Consider the following 16,399-nt stretch of genomic DNA (forward strand, 5'->3'; position numbering starts at 1 on the left):
CAGTGGTCTTCGCGGTGGCCTTCTACGGTGGCCTTCTACGGTGGCCTTCTCGGTGGCCTTCCATTCATACTCAGACATATATGATTTCACATGCATGTGACTGCAGCAGCGTTATCCACAAGTTGAAAACCCGCTTTAGTGATGTCCATATCTATTTCAGCGGACATTGGCATAAATATCGCATGGTCCCGCCACGCCTCGACACATGAATATTCTCTTTCTCCGTCGTGGTCGCAGACGGTGGAATCTTGATTGTTTAGAGAAAAATGGACGACAAAAGGCCATTGGACCTGGCGCCAATTCGAGTTGGCCCCCCGAGGCTCAACCCCTACCACAGGCTTCTCGCCCGATTCTACGAGCCATTGTTTCTTTTGAAAGCACTTGGAGAGACTAGAGGTGGCCACAGCAATGAACTACCCAGTCGTGATGCTGATCAGGAGAGAAAAAGAACTTTTCTGAAGAATCTTGCTTACGTGTGCGACTTCGAGAAAGGGGGTGAAACGACCACTGCTATCGCACTGGAAGAGCTTCCAGATTGTTATCGATTCTGGGTTGCTTCAAACAAGGGGGCTGAGGAGTTGGTCGATTTTCTCAACAAAGTCCTGAACACCTTGCGCCGTGCAGGATCATCTGCAAGTCTGGATCCACAAGCTATAGAGCGAAATCTCGTTCAGGACTGTGTGGATTTTGCTAGCCGACGTATTGCCAAGGAAAGAAAATTTCTACAAAGGGAAGCGGAAAAGTGCATTGCGAGTCTCATCAAGCCACGGTCAGAAGCAGGTATGGCATACTCCTTGACCAATGTCGGGAGCCAAAGGCTAATAGAGTCACAGCTGAGGAACTATGCAGGTGGCTGGAACACGCCAGAAGCTCTAGCACCAACATCTTGCTTTGCTACTTCGCGTACGAACACCGGCATTTGCCAATTATCCAAGAGCTGGGGATGCAGAGTTCCTATGAGAGGGAAAGACGCGGCTATTCAGAACAACCTACATCCTTTGACTTGGTGCGACATTATATCGGAAGACTTGCCCGTCATATACGGGCACCGACACAACTTTTTGAAGCCTCTGCTCACTTGGGACATTTAATCCAGACATGTACCATACATGGTATTGATCCAGTCACTGCTGTGCCGGCTCCAGTTCGCGATTCGCATACAACCCTCCCGGGGATCCTGAACCGCATGTTCAAGCACGATGACCCAGAAAAGGGGGTAATCGAGGACGGCATTTTTTACATCAACAAGACTTGTGCCGTTCTTGACGATTTTATATCCGAGTACAATGACCGACCACGTCGAGTCCATGCCGAAGTTCAAGTACTGGAGCACTTTTATAAGTTGGGTCTTGCTTTTGCAGATAATGATCGATATATCGCTTGCAGCAAGCCGGCTTGCTTGTGTTGTGAATTATACTTCAAGTACCACCCGGCCCGTATGGTTGTACCTTCTTCGCACCGGAAGCTCTGGTCAACCTGGAGTCCCCCACTATTGACGGCATTCAGAAAAGAGGATACGGAGACCCAGCTGCAGAAACGGTTACTGAGTAGCATGTGTCAGGATCTTCGAGCTCAGATTATCCTGCAAGTCTTGCAACGCGGTCGATCGAGTCACTGGCACCCAGACTCCAGAACATCTATTACAGGGATGCCCCCTGAGCTTTCCTTTGAGGTACCGAACGAGTTGGACAATTACACTACCACAATGAGTGTCTCTGCCGCAGAAATTGACCAGGAACAAGACAGTGCAATTGATTCGGACGATGGCGGCGTACCAATCTCTAATTTAGCATATTAGGTGAACTTGATATACACTTTGTGTAGACAGAAATTTTCTAACTTTGCCTTGCTGATCAAATTGAATCTGGATTAATTCAGTCCAAGCCGATGACTCCTTGCAGCACTTTGCATAAGACTGCCACCTGAGCAAACTCCGAACAGGGAAGCTGATGCCTATGGTAGTACAATCAAGGAATTCCGAAGGCGCAGCACATGAAAAGTGCTCGAAAAGGAGACGGAAGACTTCCAAGACCTCAGTAAGGGAGGACCCAACTGCTAGTATTCTCTATTTCGCGAGCCGTTTCGGGTGTTTCCTCCTATAATGCCGCTGCAAACTATCCTTGCGCGTGAATGAATCACTACACATCTCGCAACGTATCCGCTCCACATTCCAATGCTGCTCAGCCCAGGTCTTATGTGCCCGTTCAGCATGCCGACGCATGTCCCGTTGCGTGCCAGAGACGTGCTGGCAGATATTGCACTTGACCGGCTTTTTGTGCCAGAGCAAATGTTTCCTGGTTGAATCAGTTGTAGGCCTCTCGAGGATTGACAAGGAAACTCTCACCTGAGAAGAGACCTGTTCCGGAAACCTTTTCGACTGCTGCAGCTTGTCTGCGGACAGTGATACAGCCCATCTCCTGAAACCTCCATCATAGCCGTTGAAGGCATTTCTGCTTCTTCAAATTTCCACGGCGATTCGCGCTGCTCAGCGTTGATCTGGAGACCAGCAGAAAAGTCGAGATCTCTAGGATTCGAAAATTCGCTCCAGTCCATCGAAATGTCATTCGGTCCGCTGCTCTACAGAGCCTGTTGTGTCCCGAAAATATTTTCATGGATGAATTGATCAACGTCCGTGGATTGCGCCATGAGAGGATCATCGAGTAAATCAAATTGCTGCTGATTTTCGAAGGCTTCAGACATGCCAAAGAGTGCCATCTCGGACCCTCTATGCCGGGCCATAAAATTTGACTGCAAGGAAGCTGTAGAGTCAAGAGGTAGGTTGGTAGTGATTCCCAGCGACATCCAGTCCCCAGATTCACTGTTTGCAAAGAACTGTGGCTCCATGGGTAGCTTCAAAATCATCTGTCGGGCATCGGGGGAGCGTTGACATATATAAGTTGGAGGTGGGGGGCTCTCGATGGGCCATTAATCTTAAAAAAAAAATTCCGATGATAACATTGGGAATGCCAGTCAATCCCAAGTCTCGCTATGCTCACCGCTACTGTGGCACTGTCAGCTCCAAGATTCACAGAGCAAAGGGTTCTTGGCCTTGCATCAATCATTCTTTGAGGGTAGAAAATGGGAGCAGATGACTCCGAGACCACACGCGTCGCGGTGTATCATGATCTAGACTTTACTGGAGCAATGTCCCTTGCATCTAAAAACTAGAATATGCGGAACACTGTCCACAAATGAGCATCTAGTTAAACATATACAGTGTCTTCGCCATGCACTGCCGAAAGGAAATCTACGGCGACGACGCAGATGAGTTCCGTCCGGAGCGTTGGAAGGAGAATGGCAGGCAGGGATGGGAGTACCGGGGCCGCGCATTTGTCTTGGGAGTACATTACATCATATTATACGGCCCTCCCTTGGTTAAGAGCGGTGTTGCCGACATGCCACAGAGCAATATGCACTCGCGGAAGCGAGCTTTACACTTGTTCGGCTGCTTCAGCCTTTCGATGCGGTGGAGGAGGCGGGTCGGCTGGTGCAGCCAGTGATTCAGTCATGTTTTGGTTGGATAGGGAGGAGGAAGAGTTAGTCAAGTGTCATGCTTGCCCTAATTACATATAACTAAATGCAGATGGACACAAGTTTTGACAGTGTTTGTAAAGGGAAATGTTAGTTACATAGTAAGGTAACTTGATTAGTCTTCCATTTTCATGTACAGTACAGATATCATGTGGCCAGAGAAGACAAAACATAACAATAAACAAGGATTTTTGGGCTATGTGCTGACCAGGACAAACTCGACAGCCAAAGCCAAAAGAGATTTCAAGGAGATTCTGATTTTGCAGCCATCTTTCGGGCTTGAATTCATCTGGCCCCCCAAAGATTCCCTTGTAATGGCCCAAGGCCTAATGGTTTGCCATGACCATGTACCCTTTGGGGGTTAGCTAGAAAGATATTAAGACCCATCAGCAAGATAAATACCAGGTACTACCAACTTCCAATGACAAACACAAAGACCCTCCGAGTTACCACGTCCCGGTCTCCTTCAAGGTCTTCCAGGCGGCGCAGGCGGTCCGATAGCGGCTGCGAATATAATCGAGGCCCCATTCCAGCTGGGTCTCGGGGTTGGTCTTCCAGTCCCCACCAGCGGAGGCCATTCTGTCGGGTGGATATGCTTGGAACAGGCCATAGGAGCCAGTGGTGGGGTTTCCAGCCTCATAGTCCCACCTGCTCTGGCGGTCAATAATTGCAGCCAAGCAGTTATACGATTCACCGCTTTTGACCATTCGGTGCGCCATGACCTTGATTGCGGCAATTGTGGCTGGGTCGTCTGCCCGTTTTTCGGGAAGGGCGAGGCTGGATTGGAAGATTGTGAAGAGGAGAATGGCAGTGTGAGAAAGCTTCATCTTGAATGCAAAAAGTATCGAGATATTGTATGATGGGGAGGAGATATGGGGTTTGTGACTTTGGAAGGAAAAGAAAAGGAGAAAGAGAAAGTAAAAAAAGGGAAGAAGGGAAAAGTTGTCGGGCTTATTTATGGGGAGTGAAGGAGAGAGAGAAAGGGAGACTTGATTCCAACAATCTATTCCTCTCTTACTCGGGCCCTTGATATAGAGCGCAACATCTCTCCAAATATGGTTTCTTTTAGAAGAGACAAGATACAGCACGCATAATAATTTATCGAGATGGCCAATCGCTTTCAGTACACGCATTCTTGAGGCCAGCTCCAGGATTAGAATCCATGCCAATTCTCACCTTCACGGTGGCACAGGCCTCCTCGCTCGTGATTCTTGGCAGGATGGAAAGAGAGGGAATGATTGGCTCTAGGGCTTTGCCAACACCCAAGAAAGACAGAGGATAAGATAACTGGCCTGATCCAAGCCTCAGCCAAGACATCCCCCTGTTTATTGCCATGCTTTCTTCCGAGGCTACCCAACAAAATAAAAATGCCAGGACATATGGAGCGCAATCTTGTCACAAGAGAAGTCCTTTATCTCAGCTGTGAGAAGATCCCAGCAATTTGTTCCAGAAGACTTCTTGTTGAGACCGAAGATGTGTCAATTGCGGAATCTGCAGGTCTCTGGGGAAGGGACGATTTGTCGGCCAGAACGAAATGTCGCTTGATTCTCTCAAGCGACTGAGTGGCGACCTACTAGGGAGGTTGTGTGGTCACATGACCTCGTCTAGTCGCCTAACCGAGGCCTCGTGACTACAGGTCAGCCCACCACCCCCCTGAGACCTTGGACCACTGGTGCTGATTTTCCGAATTACATGCTAACTATTTTAAAATAGCTTATCCTACCAGTTGGATAAGATAAACTTTTACTTTCCATAAATATTCTAAATATTACCTTTCATACTTCTTAGAAACTAGTTCTTTCTTATTATCTTTATTTTGAAAACTAGTTTATAATGGCCTTACACGAATTATTTTAGTATCTTGAGAATGATAGATCTATTATTAATAATCTTATTCCTAGCATATCTTTTAATAATTTATCTAAATCCAATAATAGTATATCAATAATATCAAATAATTTAGATAACCAAATTCTATATGAATATAATCTAGCTAATAATTCAAATCTTTTTGAGGTAAACCTTATAAACTAGTTTATAAGAAACTAGTTTTATATATTAACTAGTTCTAGAATATACAACCTATAGCTCTAATATCTTCTTTTCTAGTTCTAATTTTTATATAGTAAATTAAATATATTAATTACCTACCTAAATATCCTTAATCATATTTACAGGGCTTTACATATGTTATATAATTAAATATCTTAAACCCTGAGATTACTATATACAATCCTTTTATAATAAGTTTTAACTAGTTCTTGTTAAACTAGTTCTAATATTATTACTAGATTTAATATTCTTACTCTACTATTGGAACTCCATGTTAAATATACTATTTCTTTTTATATTTGCGTGTTAAAAAATATTATTTATAATGTTCAGGAGTTAAGATGTGTGAATATATCTATCCTAAATTATTAAGAATAGAACATGCATATGCATTAGAACTAGTTTTCTCTTAAATTTCTAATATTTAGTAGTAGATTACCTAGAGAATAATTAGTTTATTTCTTTACAAGACTACAAGGTAAGTCTCTTAATAACTATATATTATTTTGATAGTTTTAATATAATTACTAGTCTTTATTATAATATAATAAAGTATTTTACTTTAGGAAGAGCATGTCAAGAATTAACTATATTATACAAACTAGTTCTTGTAAAATATTACTATTCTATAAATAACTAGTTCTACTAGAACTAGTTTTATATACTAACTAGTTTAGAATATTACAGGTATATAGCATTATTTTATTGCATGCTTAAATACTTTATTTTTAACCTATTAAAAGCACTTTTATATGAATCTTTTAAATAAAGTATTCCAGCTTAATTTAGATCTTTTGAAAAAGCTATTTAAAATAGGTGAACATAATCATATTCATGAACCTTATGGAGTTATTAAACAACTAAATAGTTGGTGGCCTTATTATAGTAAGTTCTTAACTAGTTATTAGTTTAATAACTAGTTCTTTACTAAACTAGTTTTAGGTATTCCTTATATCCAGGGCCATGGAAAAATGGAGAGAAAACACTATAATATAATATTTATAGTACTAGTTCTAACTAATATTCTTAAATATCTATATGCAATATTTTTCTCTACTAGAGTTTATTTATATCCTCTACTACTACCTAACAAGCCACTATAGTAGATAATAGATGAGATTCTTTATTTAATTAGAAGAATACAAAATCCCAACCTTATATTAAGTAAGTTATTAAACTAGTTTATCTTTAAACTAGTTTATATACTAACTAGTTTATATACTAACTAGTTTAGGTTTATTCCTATAAAGCCCTATCTTGAAAGAGTTTTGCCTTAAGTATAATAGCTGGACTTTATTATAGATTTATTAGAGTTTTATAAATCAAGATAGATTCTCTACTATTATTACTAAAAAACAAGCTTTTTTATATCTAAAAGGTTAGAGTTTTAATAGAGTACTTTATAAGCATAAGTACAACCCAAACTATTAAGTAAGTAAAACTAGTTCAAGCTTTTAACTAGTTCCTAACTAACTAGTTCTAGAATTATATTCATGTGACTTATACTAATAATACTTATACAATAATTATCTATAGATTTAAGGAGTAAATCACCTTCTTAAAATCTCTTGATTCCTTTGAGATTAATATATCTTTTAAAAGAGTTAAAGGAGATTTTAATAAAGTAATATTTATAATATTCTTACTAGAGCATAGAAAGAGTAAGCCTAAACTAGTTTATTATAGGCTAGATACTAATACCTAACTAGTTTTTATACTCTTTTATGTATTTATAAATCAAGAAACTATAGCAAGCTATTAATTACTATTTTAACATGTTTTTTAGTTAATTTATAAGACCTCTGGTATACTAGTCCAGTTTTATTATTTATATTAATATAGGTATAAAGTAATTATTATTAATATAAATAAAAAGCAACTTTCTGGTAAGAACTAGTTCCTATCTAAACTAGTTATATTATTAACTAGTTCTAGGGCTCAGTCACTATCTTCAGGAAATAGATCCTGAAGGTTGCCTATAGATATAGCAACTATAAAATATTATTTTTTTCTGCTATATCTATTTTATAAGAACTATCTCTAAGCTAGTTCCCTCTGGGGCTTTAGAACTGGATAGTCCTTTTAATTTTATTTAATCAAGAATAACTAGTCTTTTATCTTGTTAATTATAAGATAAATATAATTATCTTACTAAATTACTCCAGGGTAAGTTAACTAGTTTTTTCCCCTAACTAGTTTATTAACTAACTAGTTTTAGCTAATAAATCGCTTGAAATTATAAGATAGGCTAAATATAAGTAATATCTTGTTATTGCTACTAGCTTAAATCAAAGTTGTTTATTAATAAATTCTAAGTTTTTTAATAAAGTTAGAAATTATATAAATGCAGTAGAGTAAAGCTATTATAAATCTTACTAGATAGGTGTTTATAATTTGCTATTTAGAGCAACTCTTAGGTATATTAAACTAGTTTTAATTAGAACTAGTTCTCTAATATATTATAGGTCCATAATAATTAATTAGTAAGATGTTAATTAACTTGCTGCATGATAAATATATAAAATCTATTATTTCTAGAGAAGTAATAATATAGATACTTAGTACTATAATTATATGGCTTATAAAGGTATGTATAAACTAGTTATATCTAAACTAATTTTCTAACTAACTAGTTTAAGATTAATAAAAGAGAAGAAGAACAAGATAAGAAGATAGAAATATTAATAATAATTCTATTCTTTTTAAAGCTAGTTTTTTAGGCTTTATTCAAGAGTACTTAAATTTAAGAAAAAGATTAACTTTTTAAGAAAGATTTAAAGGCCTTCTACTCTTTTGATTAATATTAAGATAATAAGTAATTTCTTTTTAAAACTAGTTTATTTTCTAACTAGTTTAGATAGTTAACTAGTTTATAGTCAACTAGTTTATCTTGCTAGTAAATAAAAATTTATCTTTTTAACTAGTTTTATACTAATTTATTCTAGATCTCTAAGTCTTTATTAGATTACTACTTTTAATCTTTATACTCAAAATTAGTCTAGTTATACTGAGTCCTGCTAAATTAATCTTTAAATAATTAAAGCAGAGATAAGAAAGGCTAAGATTAAAAAATAGAAATTAGAGTTAGAGTTAGAATTAGCTAGAATTAGGCAATTATTAATATAGTATATTACTTCTTGCCTAAACTAGTTCTATATAGAACTAGTTTGGGTAAAAATTCTTGGCAGACTATCTTTACTAGTTATATATATTTTTGACTATATATATTAGAGATTACCATGGAATAATCATATTTATTTAAACTAGTTTTATAGAGCTTAGCTATTAAAGAAATCTTAAAAGACCTTTACTAAAACTAGTTTAAAAAACCCTGCAACTAGTTGCATCTATAAAAAATTGCCTATTTATATAGTCTCCTCCTTATCTTCCTTATCTAATTCTACCTTATTAAAATTGTTAAAAACCTTATAGATTTTCTTGTAATTTTTTTTGTAATATTCTAGAACTAGTTTAACTTATCCTTTAACTTTTTGTCTACTTTATAGTAGTTATATAGTACCTAAATACTATGCTTTTTTGCAAGTGCCTATATCATACTTATATTAACCTAAACTAGTTAGTAATAATAACTAGTTCTTCCAAGAACTAGTTCTTATAGTCTTATTATGCTTTAGCAGAATAACTAGGCAAATCTTTGGCCTTGCAGTTTTATACTTATTATATATAGTAATTAGTTTAGTATACTATCCTAAACTAGTTAGAGATAGTAACTAGTTTATAAAAGAACTAGTTCTTACTAATTACCTTATTCTTATTAGCTTTTTTAGGTTACCCTCTAGTATTTCTAGTAAATAGTACCCTATATTTTGTGATAAAGTACTTCTTGAGATTATTTAGGTTTATATACTTGGTCTAAACTAGTTAGCATGAATAATATAAAGATAGTAGAACTAGTTTATAGCTTATATTAATTTTGCAATTAGCAAATTAGTAATATACTTTACTAATATAGAGATTGATATAGTTATTAGCCTAAACTAGTTAGTAACAAGAACTAGTTTTATCTCTAGAACTAGTTCTTGACAGCAAGAAATTCTTACTATAGCCACGTGGGAACTAGTTCTGCCATATATTTTCTACTTATATTAATAATTGCATCAGGGAGTTTAAGATCAGGTTTTAAGATCTAGAGGTAACACTGGTAGGCATCCTAATATAGATATTAGCACTAATCAACTAGTTCTCGAGGAGAAAACTAATATTAGCCTGGACGCGAGCTATGGTTAAGAAGGTGGTAGGGTAAGGTGTTATGTCTCAACTAGTAAGGTAATGAACGAAGCTGAGCCGACGAGTGGTAGGATGAGGTCACATGATCGTCGGAAAATCGGCGCCGGTGGTCCGAGGTCTCGGGGGGGTGGTGGGCTGACCTGCGTTCTGCCGAGGCCTCCAACACGATTTCCATGGTAGAATTGCAGTTTGCTGAGTTGCCGCCCGTTCCAGCGGCTCAACCCGCCCGGTTCGACATCGGGCCGTCGACGTCCAGTCTGTAATAATGCCCATACCTATCTTCCAGTAGCCTGTAAACATTCACTCCAGACTTTGCAGGAACACCAGGTAAAAGGAAATGAAAGAAAATCCGACTTGGACCAGGCTAATACTTGATCAGCATTAAAATTATCGTCTCTTCCATGATCGTCAGTTGGTCAAGCTCAAGTTGCATGGTGGCATGAGTCACATATAGGTTGATTTCAAATCTACTCCGTCTATCCGTTATCGTAGAGCATACTATAGTTTGACTCATTAAGGCAACATAAATCCCTGCCTGCCATGAGACTAACCTTCAGTAATCGCACTTCACCATCGGCAATCACTCAGGACCCCCATCATGACGCCAAAATGGCAAACCACCCGTCTCCTCCACGGAATCCGAGCCATAGTCGGCGGCCAAGGCCCGCCCCTGATTCTCGTCCCCGGCTGGCCCCAAACCGCAGAAGCCTTCAGCAAGATCTTCGAGCCCCTTTCAGCCCATTACCAGTTTTTCGCCCTCGACCCCCCTGGCATAGGTGATTCCCTTCCGCCAACAAATGGCTACGACACCGCAAACGTGAGCAAACTCATGGCCGAAGCGATCCACGAAGTCGTGAAAGACAAACCCTACCATCTCGTCGGCCACGACATAGGCGCGTGGATTGCTTATCCCTGGGCCGCTCAATTCCAATCGAGAATCAAGTCGCTCAGTATCCTGGACGCGGGGGTGCCCGGGTTCCTGCCCCCGCTTCAGTACCCGTTGTCTTCCCAGGCCAACCTGCGTCTTTGGCAGTTCTCATTCAACGCGCTGCCGGAGTTACCTGAGATTCTGACTGGCGGTCGAGAGCGGGAGCTCCTCACCTGGTTCTTTAATCTGAAGACAGTTCGTCCGGCGGAGTTTCCGCAGGATCATTTCGAGCAGTATGTCGAAGCCTATTCAAGGCCCGGGGCCATGACTCGTGGGTTCGAGTATTACCGGGCGTATGAGATGAGCGCGAAGCAGAATCTGGAGTTTGCGAAGACGCCTCTCGGGATTCCTGTTCTGGCGTTGGGAGGCGCTGCTGCTGTGGGTTCGGGGATGGTTCAGCTGGCGCGGAGCTTTTCGACAAACGTTTCGGGGGGCGCGATTGAGGATTGCGGGCATTTTCTTCCTGAGGAGCAGCCTTCTGCTGTTGTGCAGAGACTATTGGAGTTTTGGGCGGGACAGAAGAGTGATCCTTCAACATAAGGCTAGTCCACCGGCGTATACTTTCACAAGAGTAGTCAAGTCCCAGGTAGTTAGCACTTCTAAGTGTGTAATTAATCAATCTGAATATCTGCCGGGCCTACGTCACTGGAAATAAGCAAATCCCCAAGAGGTATCCCTCTTCGCCCCCAGGCCCACGGGCCCACTCACTACGCCCAGCACAGCCTCCAAGTTGAGTTGAGTTAAAAGCCAGCGAGCCCTCGATCTCCTTCAAATACCTCATCTCTCAGCACTGATACAATGCAACGCTCAATCTCGCTCCCAGAGAAAATCCGCGGAACTCTCCCGGCCCCCAATGCGCCCGCCGACCAAGTCCGCGCCTACATCACGCAACTGCTGATCACGAAGCACCACGTCGCCCCCGACGCCGCTGAGAAATACGCCGGTAAGTGGGAGATTGGCGCCTTCTCGCAGCTGGCGTCTGCCCCGCAGAATACAATCCAGCGGATCTTTGGCGATAATGCCGGGTGGTGTATTTATAATGGGATGAGGGAGGATCTATTCAAGGCGCAAGACCGGAAAACATCGGTAATTCTTAGTGCTTGTATGTTTTCCCTTTTTTTTTTTTTTATGTTTTAAATTCTGATGTAACTGATTTGTCGAGGGGCCGTCCGAATCTCTGCACCCGCTTTAGCATCCGTCTTATTCCTGCTCTTCAGTCCAGAGCTGGGATTGCAGTCTGCACAAGGTAATCTAATCCACGCAATCCGATATTCGGAGCCTAGGCCGTCAAGTCTTCAGTCTGAACCGTTATAGATCGAATCACCTGGGCTGCGCATCCATCCTGGTGGCTCTGCTTTGGGATTTCCGGGCTGCTCTACTTCTTCTATCATCCACACCGAGACGTGGAAGGTTTAACCTCTCTCCTTTTTGGATTCTTTTCCGTGGTTGTCGGGATTATCCTGGTGGTGCATCAGGCTGTTCATGCTGCATAGTCTGTACTACAACCATATACAACGGTCACAAGAGAAGATGTGCTATTGGGTGATCGACTCGATCGGGCAAGACGTTATTAGTGTAGTGGTCACCAAAGTTCAACATTCCTTCTCTATTGTCGAAAGTATTTCTCATGCGGATAGCATATCAATAACAAAGATTATTGTCATTGACAAGTAATAGCGTTTTTAGCATCTACCTCTACCAAATAACATGCTGAATGGGCGATATGATTGTGGTACATTGCTTCACCCAAATCATACCTGTCACAGTTGCGCAGATTATACAGTTCACAACACTAGATATTGTGGAATCAATACTCAAATGATGCGGCTGTGTAGTGTAGGAATGCAAGGATGGAGATTCCGGTGTGAAACCATAAATTTTAGTGCTCTGTTGAAAGCTTTCGGGTTGTATCCCGTTACTTGTTGCATATCATTCGAACTGATGATAGTACGGCATCTCCAACAGCGGCTATGAGGGTTACCCTAGGGGCATCAGTATCACGACACATATAGATATTCTGCAATTAGATCAGTATGAGGTCCTGGACCATAATGCGCATTATCAAAAGAATGGGGTGGATACAAACAAAAGAGCCTCTACGTGGCATAAGACCTATAGTTCTGGAAAAATCTCCTCTGCATTGCACTCGACCTCTCTCTTCACAATGATTCGCATACGTGTCCATTAATTGCCTCCCCATGGCTAAGATAAACAGGACAAACATGTCTAGTTGAGCCAAGCAATACTACAATCACTTTCCATTAACAGCAAAGTATTGTCCGTCCTGGCTTTCTCCTCAGCACCTTATAAAACATGGACACAGATTAAATGAGAATGTTTCCGAAGAAGATACCAACCCAGCCCAAAAGGGCAACAGCGCCTCCTGCAACCTTGGCACTTGCAGCATCAGTGAATTCGGGCATCTCGGGCATCTCAGTCTCTGTCTCAGTCTCTGTCTCGGTGGGAGGAACAACGGAAGAGCTGGTCGTAGTGGGCGTCGAGGTCGGGCTGCTGGTGTAAGTGGGGATCAGCGGAGTCGAGCGGGTGGGCGTGGAGGTTGGCTCGAGGGGGATTCCAAATTCCTCCGCGCAGGTTTCGGGATCATATTCCTAGTCAACCGGGGTCAACATACTCGTCCTTTGTAAGGACAGGTATGAGGAACAGAAACTTTTGATCAGATTACATACATCAAAACAGCAATAAGGAGGCTGCATGCAGAAGGTACCCGGAGGACAAACATCTACGCACCAACTTTGTCAGTGTCGACTCATTTGCTGCAAGTTCTAGAAGCTGCCGTGAAATACTCACGCTCCTGGGCCGGGCAGCAGGTATAGTCCTCTGCCGTATTATAGCAGAAATCGGTGTTGCCGCACCTGGGCCAACTCGGATCGCAGCCTTCATCCTCAGTTGGGTCGAAAGCATTGCCGGTCTGGCGCTTGAGAGGCATCACCAAGTGAGAAGCCACGGCGTGGCTGCCCAGCATGGCACCGAGGAAGAGAACAGAGGCGTGCATTTCGGAAACGAGTGGAATCGCAGGTGTCTACCAGAAATGGATGTGAAGGGATGAATAAAATTCGGTCACCGGAAACAGTCCCAGGGGAGCGCTCGATTTTATCGTGTCATTGTGTGAGGGCTGGGTTTCAGCCTCATCAACAAAGTTTCCGGTGGCAGCAAGACGCACGGTCGATTGGAAGGGCCCTCGCCGGCCGACACGGGCTTGTCTCCGGAAGATGAAGTGTCTGACGCTCGGGTCCCTGACGCTCAGGCCTCTGCCGCGCCTACCCTGGTCCAATCGCTCCGCTCAAGTGGCTACATGTGCGGTCGAAGGGTGGAACGGATACGAAGACTCAGAGGGGACAAGGTTGCATCAGAGGCGCACAGCGCCTTCGTCAAGTTTCTCCCCAGATCAGTGGTGCCACTTCAACGACGATCATCGGGCAATTCCGCTGTGCTAAGTTGTCATTGGAGCAACAATACAATCGCCAAGGAGTGTGGGCAAACAAAAATAATCTCGTCCACCTCATGGAGCAAAGATCTGCCGCTCCATGCAGAGCCTCAGTCTGAACATCCCCCGCTTTTGGGTCCTGGAGAATCTCCACCACCCCACCGAATAAACATCGCATCCGGGGGAAACTACTCTGTTTATTTCGTTCACCTAATTGCCGCAACAGTTGCAAGATATTGCCCACAAGAGAGAAGAGAGAAAAAACCACTTTCAAACAATTACAGTGATAAATCCGAATGGCTGAATGCAGAAAGGCCACCCCATGCTTAATATGGAGTTCGAAATGGGTCACTACGGTGTTCTTGACGCCTCGTGAGGGGTGACAGAGCCCGCCCAGAATGCAGCCCCTGCGCGAGGCTGTTCCTTCGCTGCGACTCCTTGACCCGTCCATCGCATGCACGATGATTGGATTCGCAAAGAATGAGCTGGACATGGAGCCTCGCCTTCTTCCAAGCCACAAACTCCACTTGCGAGTCCGCGAAAAAAAAAAAAAAAAGATTTTGGCCCGGGGGTGTCAGCGTCCCTGGTCATGGTTTGTAGCGAAGAAATGCGTCCGAGTCAGTGGAAGCAGAACCACCTTGAAGTTTCCTACTGTAAAATTTTATTCCTAGCCTTGGCAGCCAACCATATCCCAGATCTATTTCACAGCTCTTCGGAATGGCCATGAGAACATCAAGGCTCCATTCGAAATCTTTCTTGTGCGACGCTGCAGATACACCGGCCTCCACTCGAGGCACACTCTCTAAACCTAATTCGGAAGTTTGATGGAATTCCAATATCTCAGGTATTCGAGCAGCTTGCTATACCTTGCTTGGCAACACCCGCGCTAAAAACCCTGGTCGCAGTATCTATTGCAATTACCTAAAGTAACATGGCCTGCTATTATAAAAAGGCTAGCTTCCAAGGTTAATAAGGATCTACTTAATATTTATATGACTAGCTTCTTAAAACAAATTATTCTATTATCCCTGGAATACTATTTTGCATCTTATCTTGAATAGACCCTTTTTTTATACAGCTTGCTTTGCCCGTGTGCATGAACCTAACGATGTACATGGACTGGTGGACCCGACATGATAATATACTTCCTAAGTAGGTTTAGCGCCTTGCTTGGTCCAACGGAGGGTGTTGCTGCCGGAAAGTTTAAACACCAACCTTCCTGTAGATTAGGTTAAGGGGGTGTGCCTCGAGGGGAGGCCGGTGCGTCTGCAGAGTTCCCTCTTTCTTCCTCCACTAGTAACCTTGGCAGGCCATCTCTGCAACCGCGTCTTCAGATGCTTTCAGCTCCGTAATGAACTCTTTGATCAGCTTTAGAGAACGCGAATAGAGTGTCGATCTAATATTTTGACACCGGCATCTGAGCAGAGCTTTTGTCAGTACGGTGGAGAGACGCGTTCTCCAGAAAAAGGACAGACACATCGAAGGTTGCCAAGGTCCCAGATCAAGCTAGATGAAGGTCCAAGCAAGCAAGCTTGTTGGAGGTTTCTGATCAAGGGCACGCAAAAGTATTTCAATTTCAATCTGCAGGTCGTCATATTTTAGCACACCCCGTTGCCAATCATGGGCTGTTGGTTCTCTCAGCTGAGATGCATGAGCGTGTGGGACGGCGCCTGATACGCTTGGCAAGACAAATGGATTGCACCTTTAAACAAGTTACTAACCCCTGGCCGACTCAAGTCCCTTCTTTCTCCATCTTCTCCTCAGTGCAAATCTTCAGAGTGTCGTGGCTATCTTCCTGGACAAGTGAAGCGTCCTGTGCACGTGGTGCCGGCATAGTAAGTATCTAATTGAAAGTCTCCTGCAGCAGTCGCATTTGCTAATGCTAGTTGGTTTTACAGACAAATCCACTCCTATCAAGACCGCTCAATATGCCAAACGAAGACCCTGGCAAGACAGCAAGGCGGTTAGGGGACTTGATCAACCTGTTGACCAGCCTAATTCTTCTGGGAATATTGATAGTACTCGCCACGCTCCTGGTGGAGATTATGACCGCCGAAGACCCCTATTGGACTGTGCATGTGACTATTGTGGGTGCGACTACTCTACCTGTTGACCCTGCCTGGTCAGCGGGCTCAACTTCCTATGACCCATTTTATGTCCAGTCCGTTTCTTAAGCCAGACCAATCCCGCAACAA

General features: G+C 42.4%; 8 protein-coding genes across 8 annotated transcripts; 5 read left to right on the plus strand and 3 right to left on the minus strand.

Annotated features, from left to right (window-relative positions):
• Positions 1 to 266: 266 nt before the first annotated feature.
• Positions 267 to 1,798, plus strand: BJX67DRAFT_377209 (nucleic acid/nucleotide deaminase domain-containing protein; the record flags this gene model as incomplete). Its single annotated transcript, XM_071032049.1, has 2 exons — positions 267 to 780; positions 834 to 1,798. 2 exons carry the CDS (start codon positions 267 to 269, stop codon positions 1,796 to 1,798), a joined length of 1,479 nt encoding a protein of 492 aa, XP_070890416.1.
• Positions 1,611 to 2,847, minus strand: BJX67DRAFT_342239 (uncharacterized protein). Its single transcript, XM_071028002.1, has 2 exons — positions 2,345 to 2,847; positions 1,611 to 2,294 (listed from the first exon to the last, which is right to left on the minus strand). The coding sequence occupies exons 1-2, from the start codon at positions 2,551 to 2,553 to the stop codon at positions 2,066 to 2,068; spliced, it is 438 nt and encodes a 145-aa protein (XP_070890417.1). The 5' UTR covers positions 2,554 to 2,847; the 3' UTR covers positions 1,611 to 2,065.
• Positions 2,848 to 3,527: 680 nt separating this feature from the next.
• BJX67DRAFT_161214 (uncharacterized protein) lies at positions 3,528 to 3,937 on the plus strand. Its single transcript, XM_071024952.1, has one exon. It carries the CDS (start codon positions 3,663 to 3,665, stop codon positions 3,894 to 3,896), a length of 234 nt encoding a protein of 77 aa, XP_070890418.1. The 5' UTR covers positions 3,528 to 3,662; the 3' UTR covers positions 3,897 to 3,937.
• Positions 3,938 to 3,977: 40 nt separating this feature from the next.
• Positions 3,978 to 4,358, minus strand: BJX67DRAFT_377211 (uncharacterized protein; the record flags this gene model as incomplete). Its single annotated transcript, XM_071032050.1, has 1 exon — positions 3,978 to 4,358. The coding sequence occupies one exon, from the start codon at positions 4,356 to 4,358 to the stop codon at positions 3,978 to 3,980; it is 381 nt and encodes a 126-aa protein (XP_070890419.1).
• A 5,845-nt stretch (positions 4,359 to 10,203) lies between these two features.
• Positions 10,204 to 11,440, plus strand: BJX67DRAFT_342243 (alpha/beta fold hydrolase). Its single transcript, XM_071028003.1, has one exon. The coding sequence runs from the start codon at positions 10,430 to 10,432 to the stop codon at positions 11,297 to 11,299; it is 870 nt and encodes a 289-aa protein (XP_070890420.1). The 5' UTR covers positions 10,204 to 10,429; the 3' UTR covers positions 11,300 to 11,440.
• On the plus strand, positions 11,441 to 12,429 carry BJX67DRAFT_342244 (uncharacterized protein). Its single transcript, XM_071028004.1, has 3 exons — positions 11,441 to 11,861; positions 11,922 to 12,005; positions 12,074 to 12,429. Exons 1-3 carry the CDS (start codon positions 11,558 to 11,560, stop codon positions 12,250 to 12,252), a joined length of 567 nt encoding a protein of 188 aa, XP_070890421.1. The 5' UTR covers positions 11,441 to 11,557; the 3' UTR covers positions 12,253 to 12,429.
• On the plus strand, positions 12,358 to 12,905 carry BJX67DRAFT_342246 (uncharacterized protein). Its single transcript, XM_071028005.1, has one exon. The coding sequence runs from the start codon at positions 12,467 to 12,469 to the stop codon at positions 12,731 to 12,733; it is 267 nt and encodes an 88-aa protein (XP_070890422.1). The 5' UTR covers positions 12,358 to 12,466; the 3' UTR covers positions 12,734 to 12,905.
• BJX67DRAFT_342247 (uncharacterized protein) lies at positions 12,878 to 14,101 on the minus strand. Its single transcript, XM_071028006.1, has 3 exons — positions 13,568 to 14,101; positions 13,447 to 13,499; positions 12,878 to 13,368 (listed from the first exon to the last, which is right to left on the minus strand). Exons 1-3 carry the CDS (start codon positions 13,770 to 13,772, stop codon positions 13,084 to 13,086), a joined length of 543 nt encoding a protein of 180 aa, XP_070890423.1. The 5' UTR covers positions 13,773 to 14,101; the 3' UTR covers positions 12,878 to 13,083.
• Positions 14,102 to 16,399: the final 2,298 nt, after the last annotated feature.

Source organism: Aspergillus lucknowensis (assembly GCF_044049455.1).
Source record: "Aspergillus lucknowensis strain CBS 449.75 chromosome Unknown BJX67scaffold_3, whole genome shotgun sequence".
NCBI classification, from domain to species: domain Eukaryota; kingdom Fungi; phylum Ascomycota; class Eurotiomycetes; order Eurotiales; family Aspergillaceae; genus Aspergillus; species Aspergillus lucknowensis.

Excerpts from the sequence above, each read along its gene's own strand:
- BJX67DRAFT_342247 (XM_071028006.1), bottom strand. The coding sequence starts at position 13,772 with ATGCACGCCTCTGTTCTCTTCCTCGGTGCCATGCTGGGCAGCCACGCC. Across the intron at positions 13,500-13,567 it reads CTGCTGCCCGGCCCAGGAGC|ATGTTTGTCCTCCGGGTACC; the intron begins GTGAGTATTTCA and ends GTTGGTGCGTAG. Across the intron at positions 13,369-13,446 it reads CTCCTTATTGCTGTTTTGAT|GAATATGATCCCGAAACCTG; the intron begins GTATGTAATCTG and ends CCGGTTGACTAG.
- BJX67DRAFT_342246 (XM_071028005.1), top strand. The coding sequence starts at position 12,467 with ATGCTGAATGGGCGATATGATTGTGGTACATTGCTTCACCCAAATCAT.
- BJX67DRAFT_161214 (XM_071024952.1), top strand. The coding sequence starts at position 3,663 with ATGTACAGTACAGATATCATGTGGCCAGAGAAGACAAAACATAACAAT.
- BJX67DRAFT_342243 (XM_071028003.1), top strand. The coding sequence starts at position 10,430 with ATGACGCCAAAATGGCAAACCACCCGTCTCCTCCACGGAATCCGAGCC.
- BJX67DRAFT_342239 (XM_071028002.1), bottom strand. The coding sequence starts at position 2,553 with ATGGACTGGAGCGAATTTTCGAATCCTAGAGATCTCGACTTTTCTGCT. Across the intron at positions 2,295-2,344 it reads CGGAACAGGTCTCTTCTCAG|GAAACATTTGCTCTGGCACA; the intron begins GTGAGAGTTTCC and ends TGATTCAACCAG.
- BJX67DRAFT_342244 (XM_071028004.1), top strand. The coding sequence starts at position 11,558 with ATGCAACGCTCAATCTCGCTCCCAGAGAAAATCCGCGGAACTCTCCCG. Across the intron at positions 11,862-11,921 it reads ATCGGTAATTCTTAGTGCTT|GGGCCGTCCGAATCTCTGCA; the intron begins GTATGTTTTCCC and ends TGATTTGTCGAG. Across the intron at positions 12,006-12,073 it reads GGGATTGCAGTCTGCACAAG|ATCGAATCACCTGGGCTGCG; the intron begins GTAATCTAATCC and ends GAACCGTTATAG.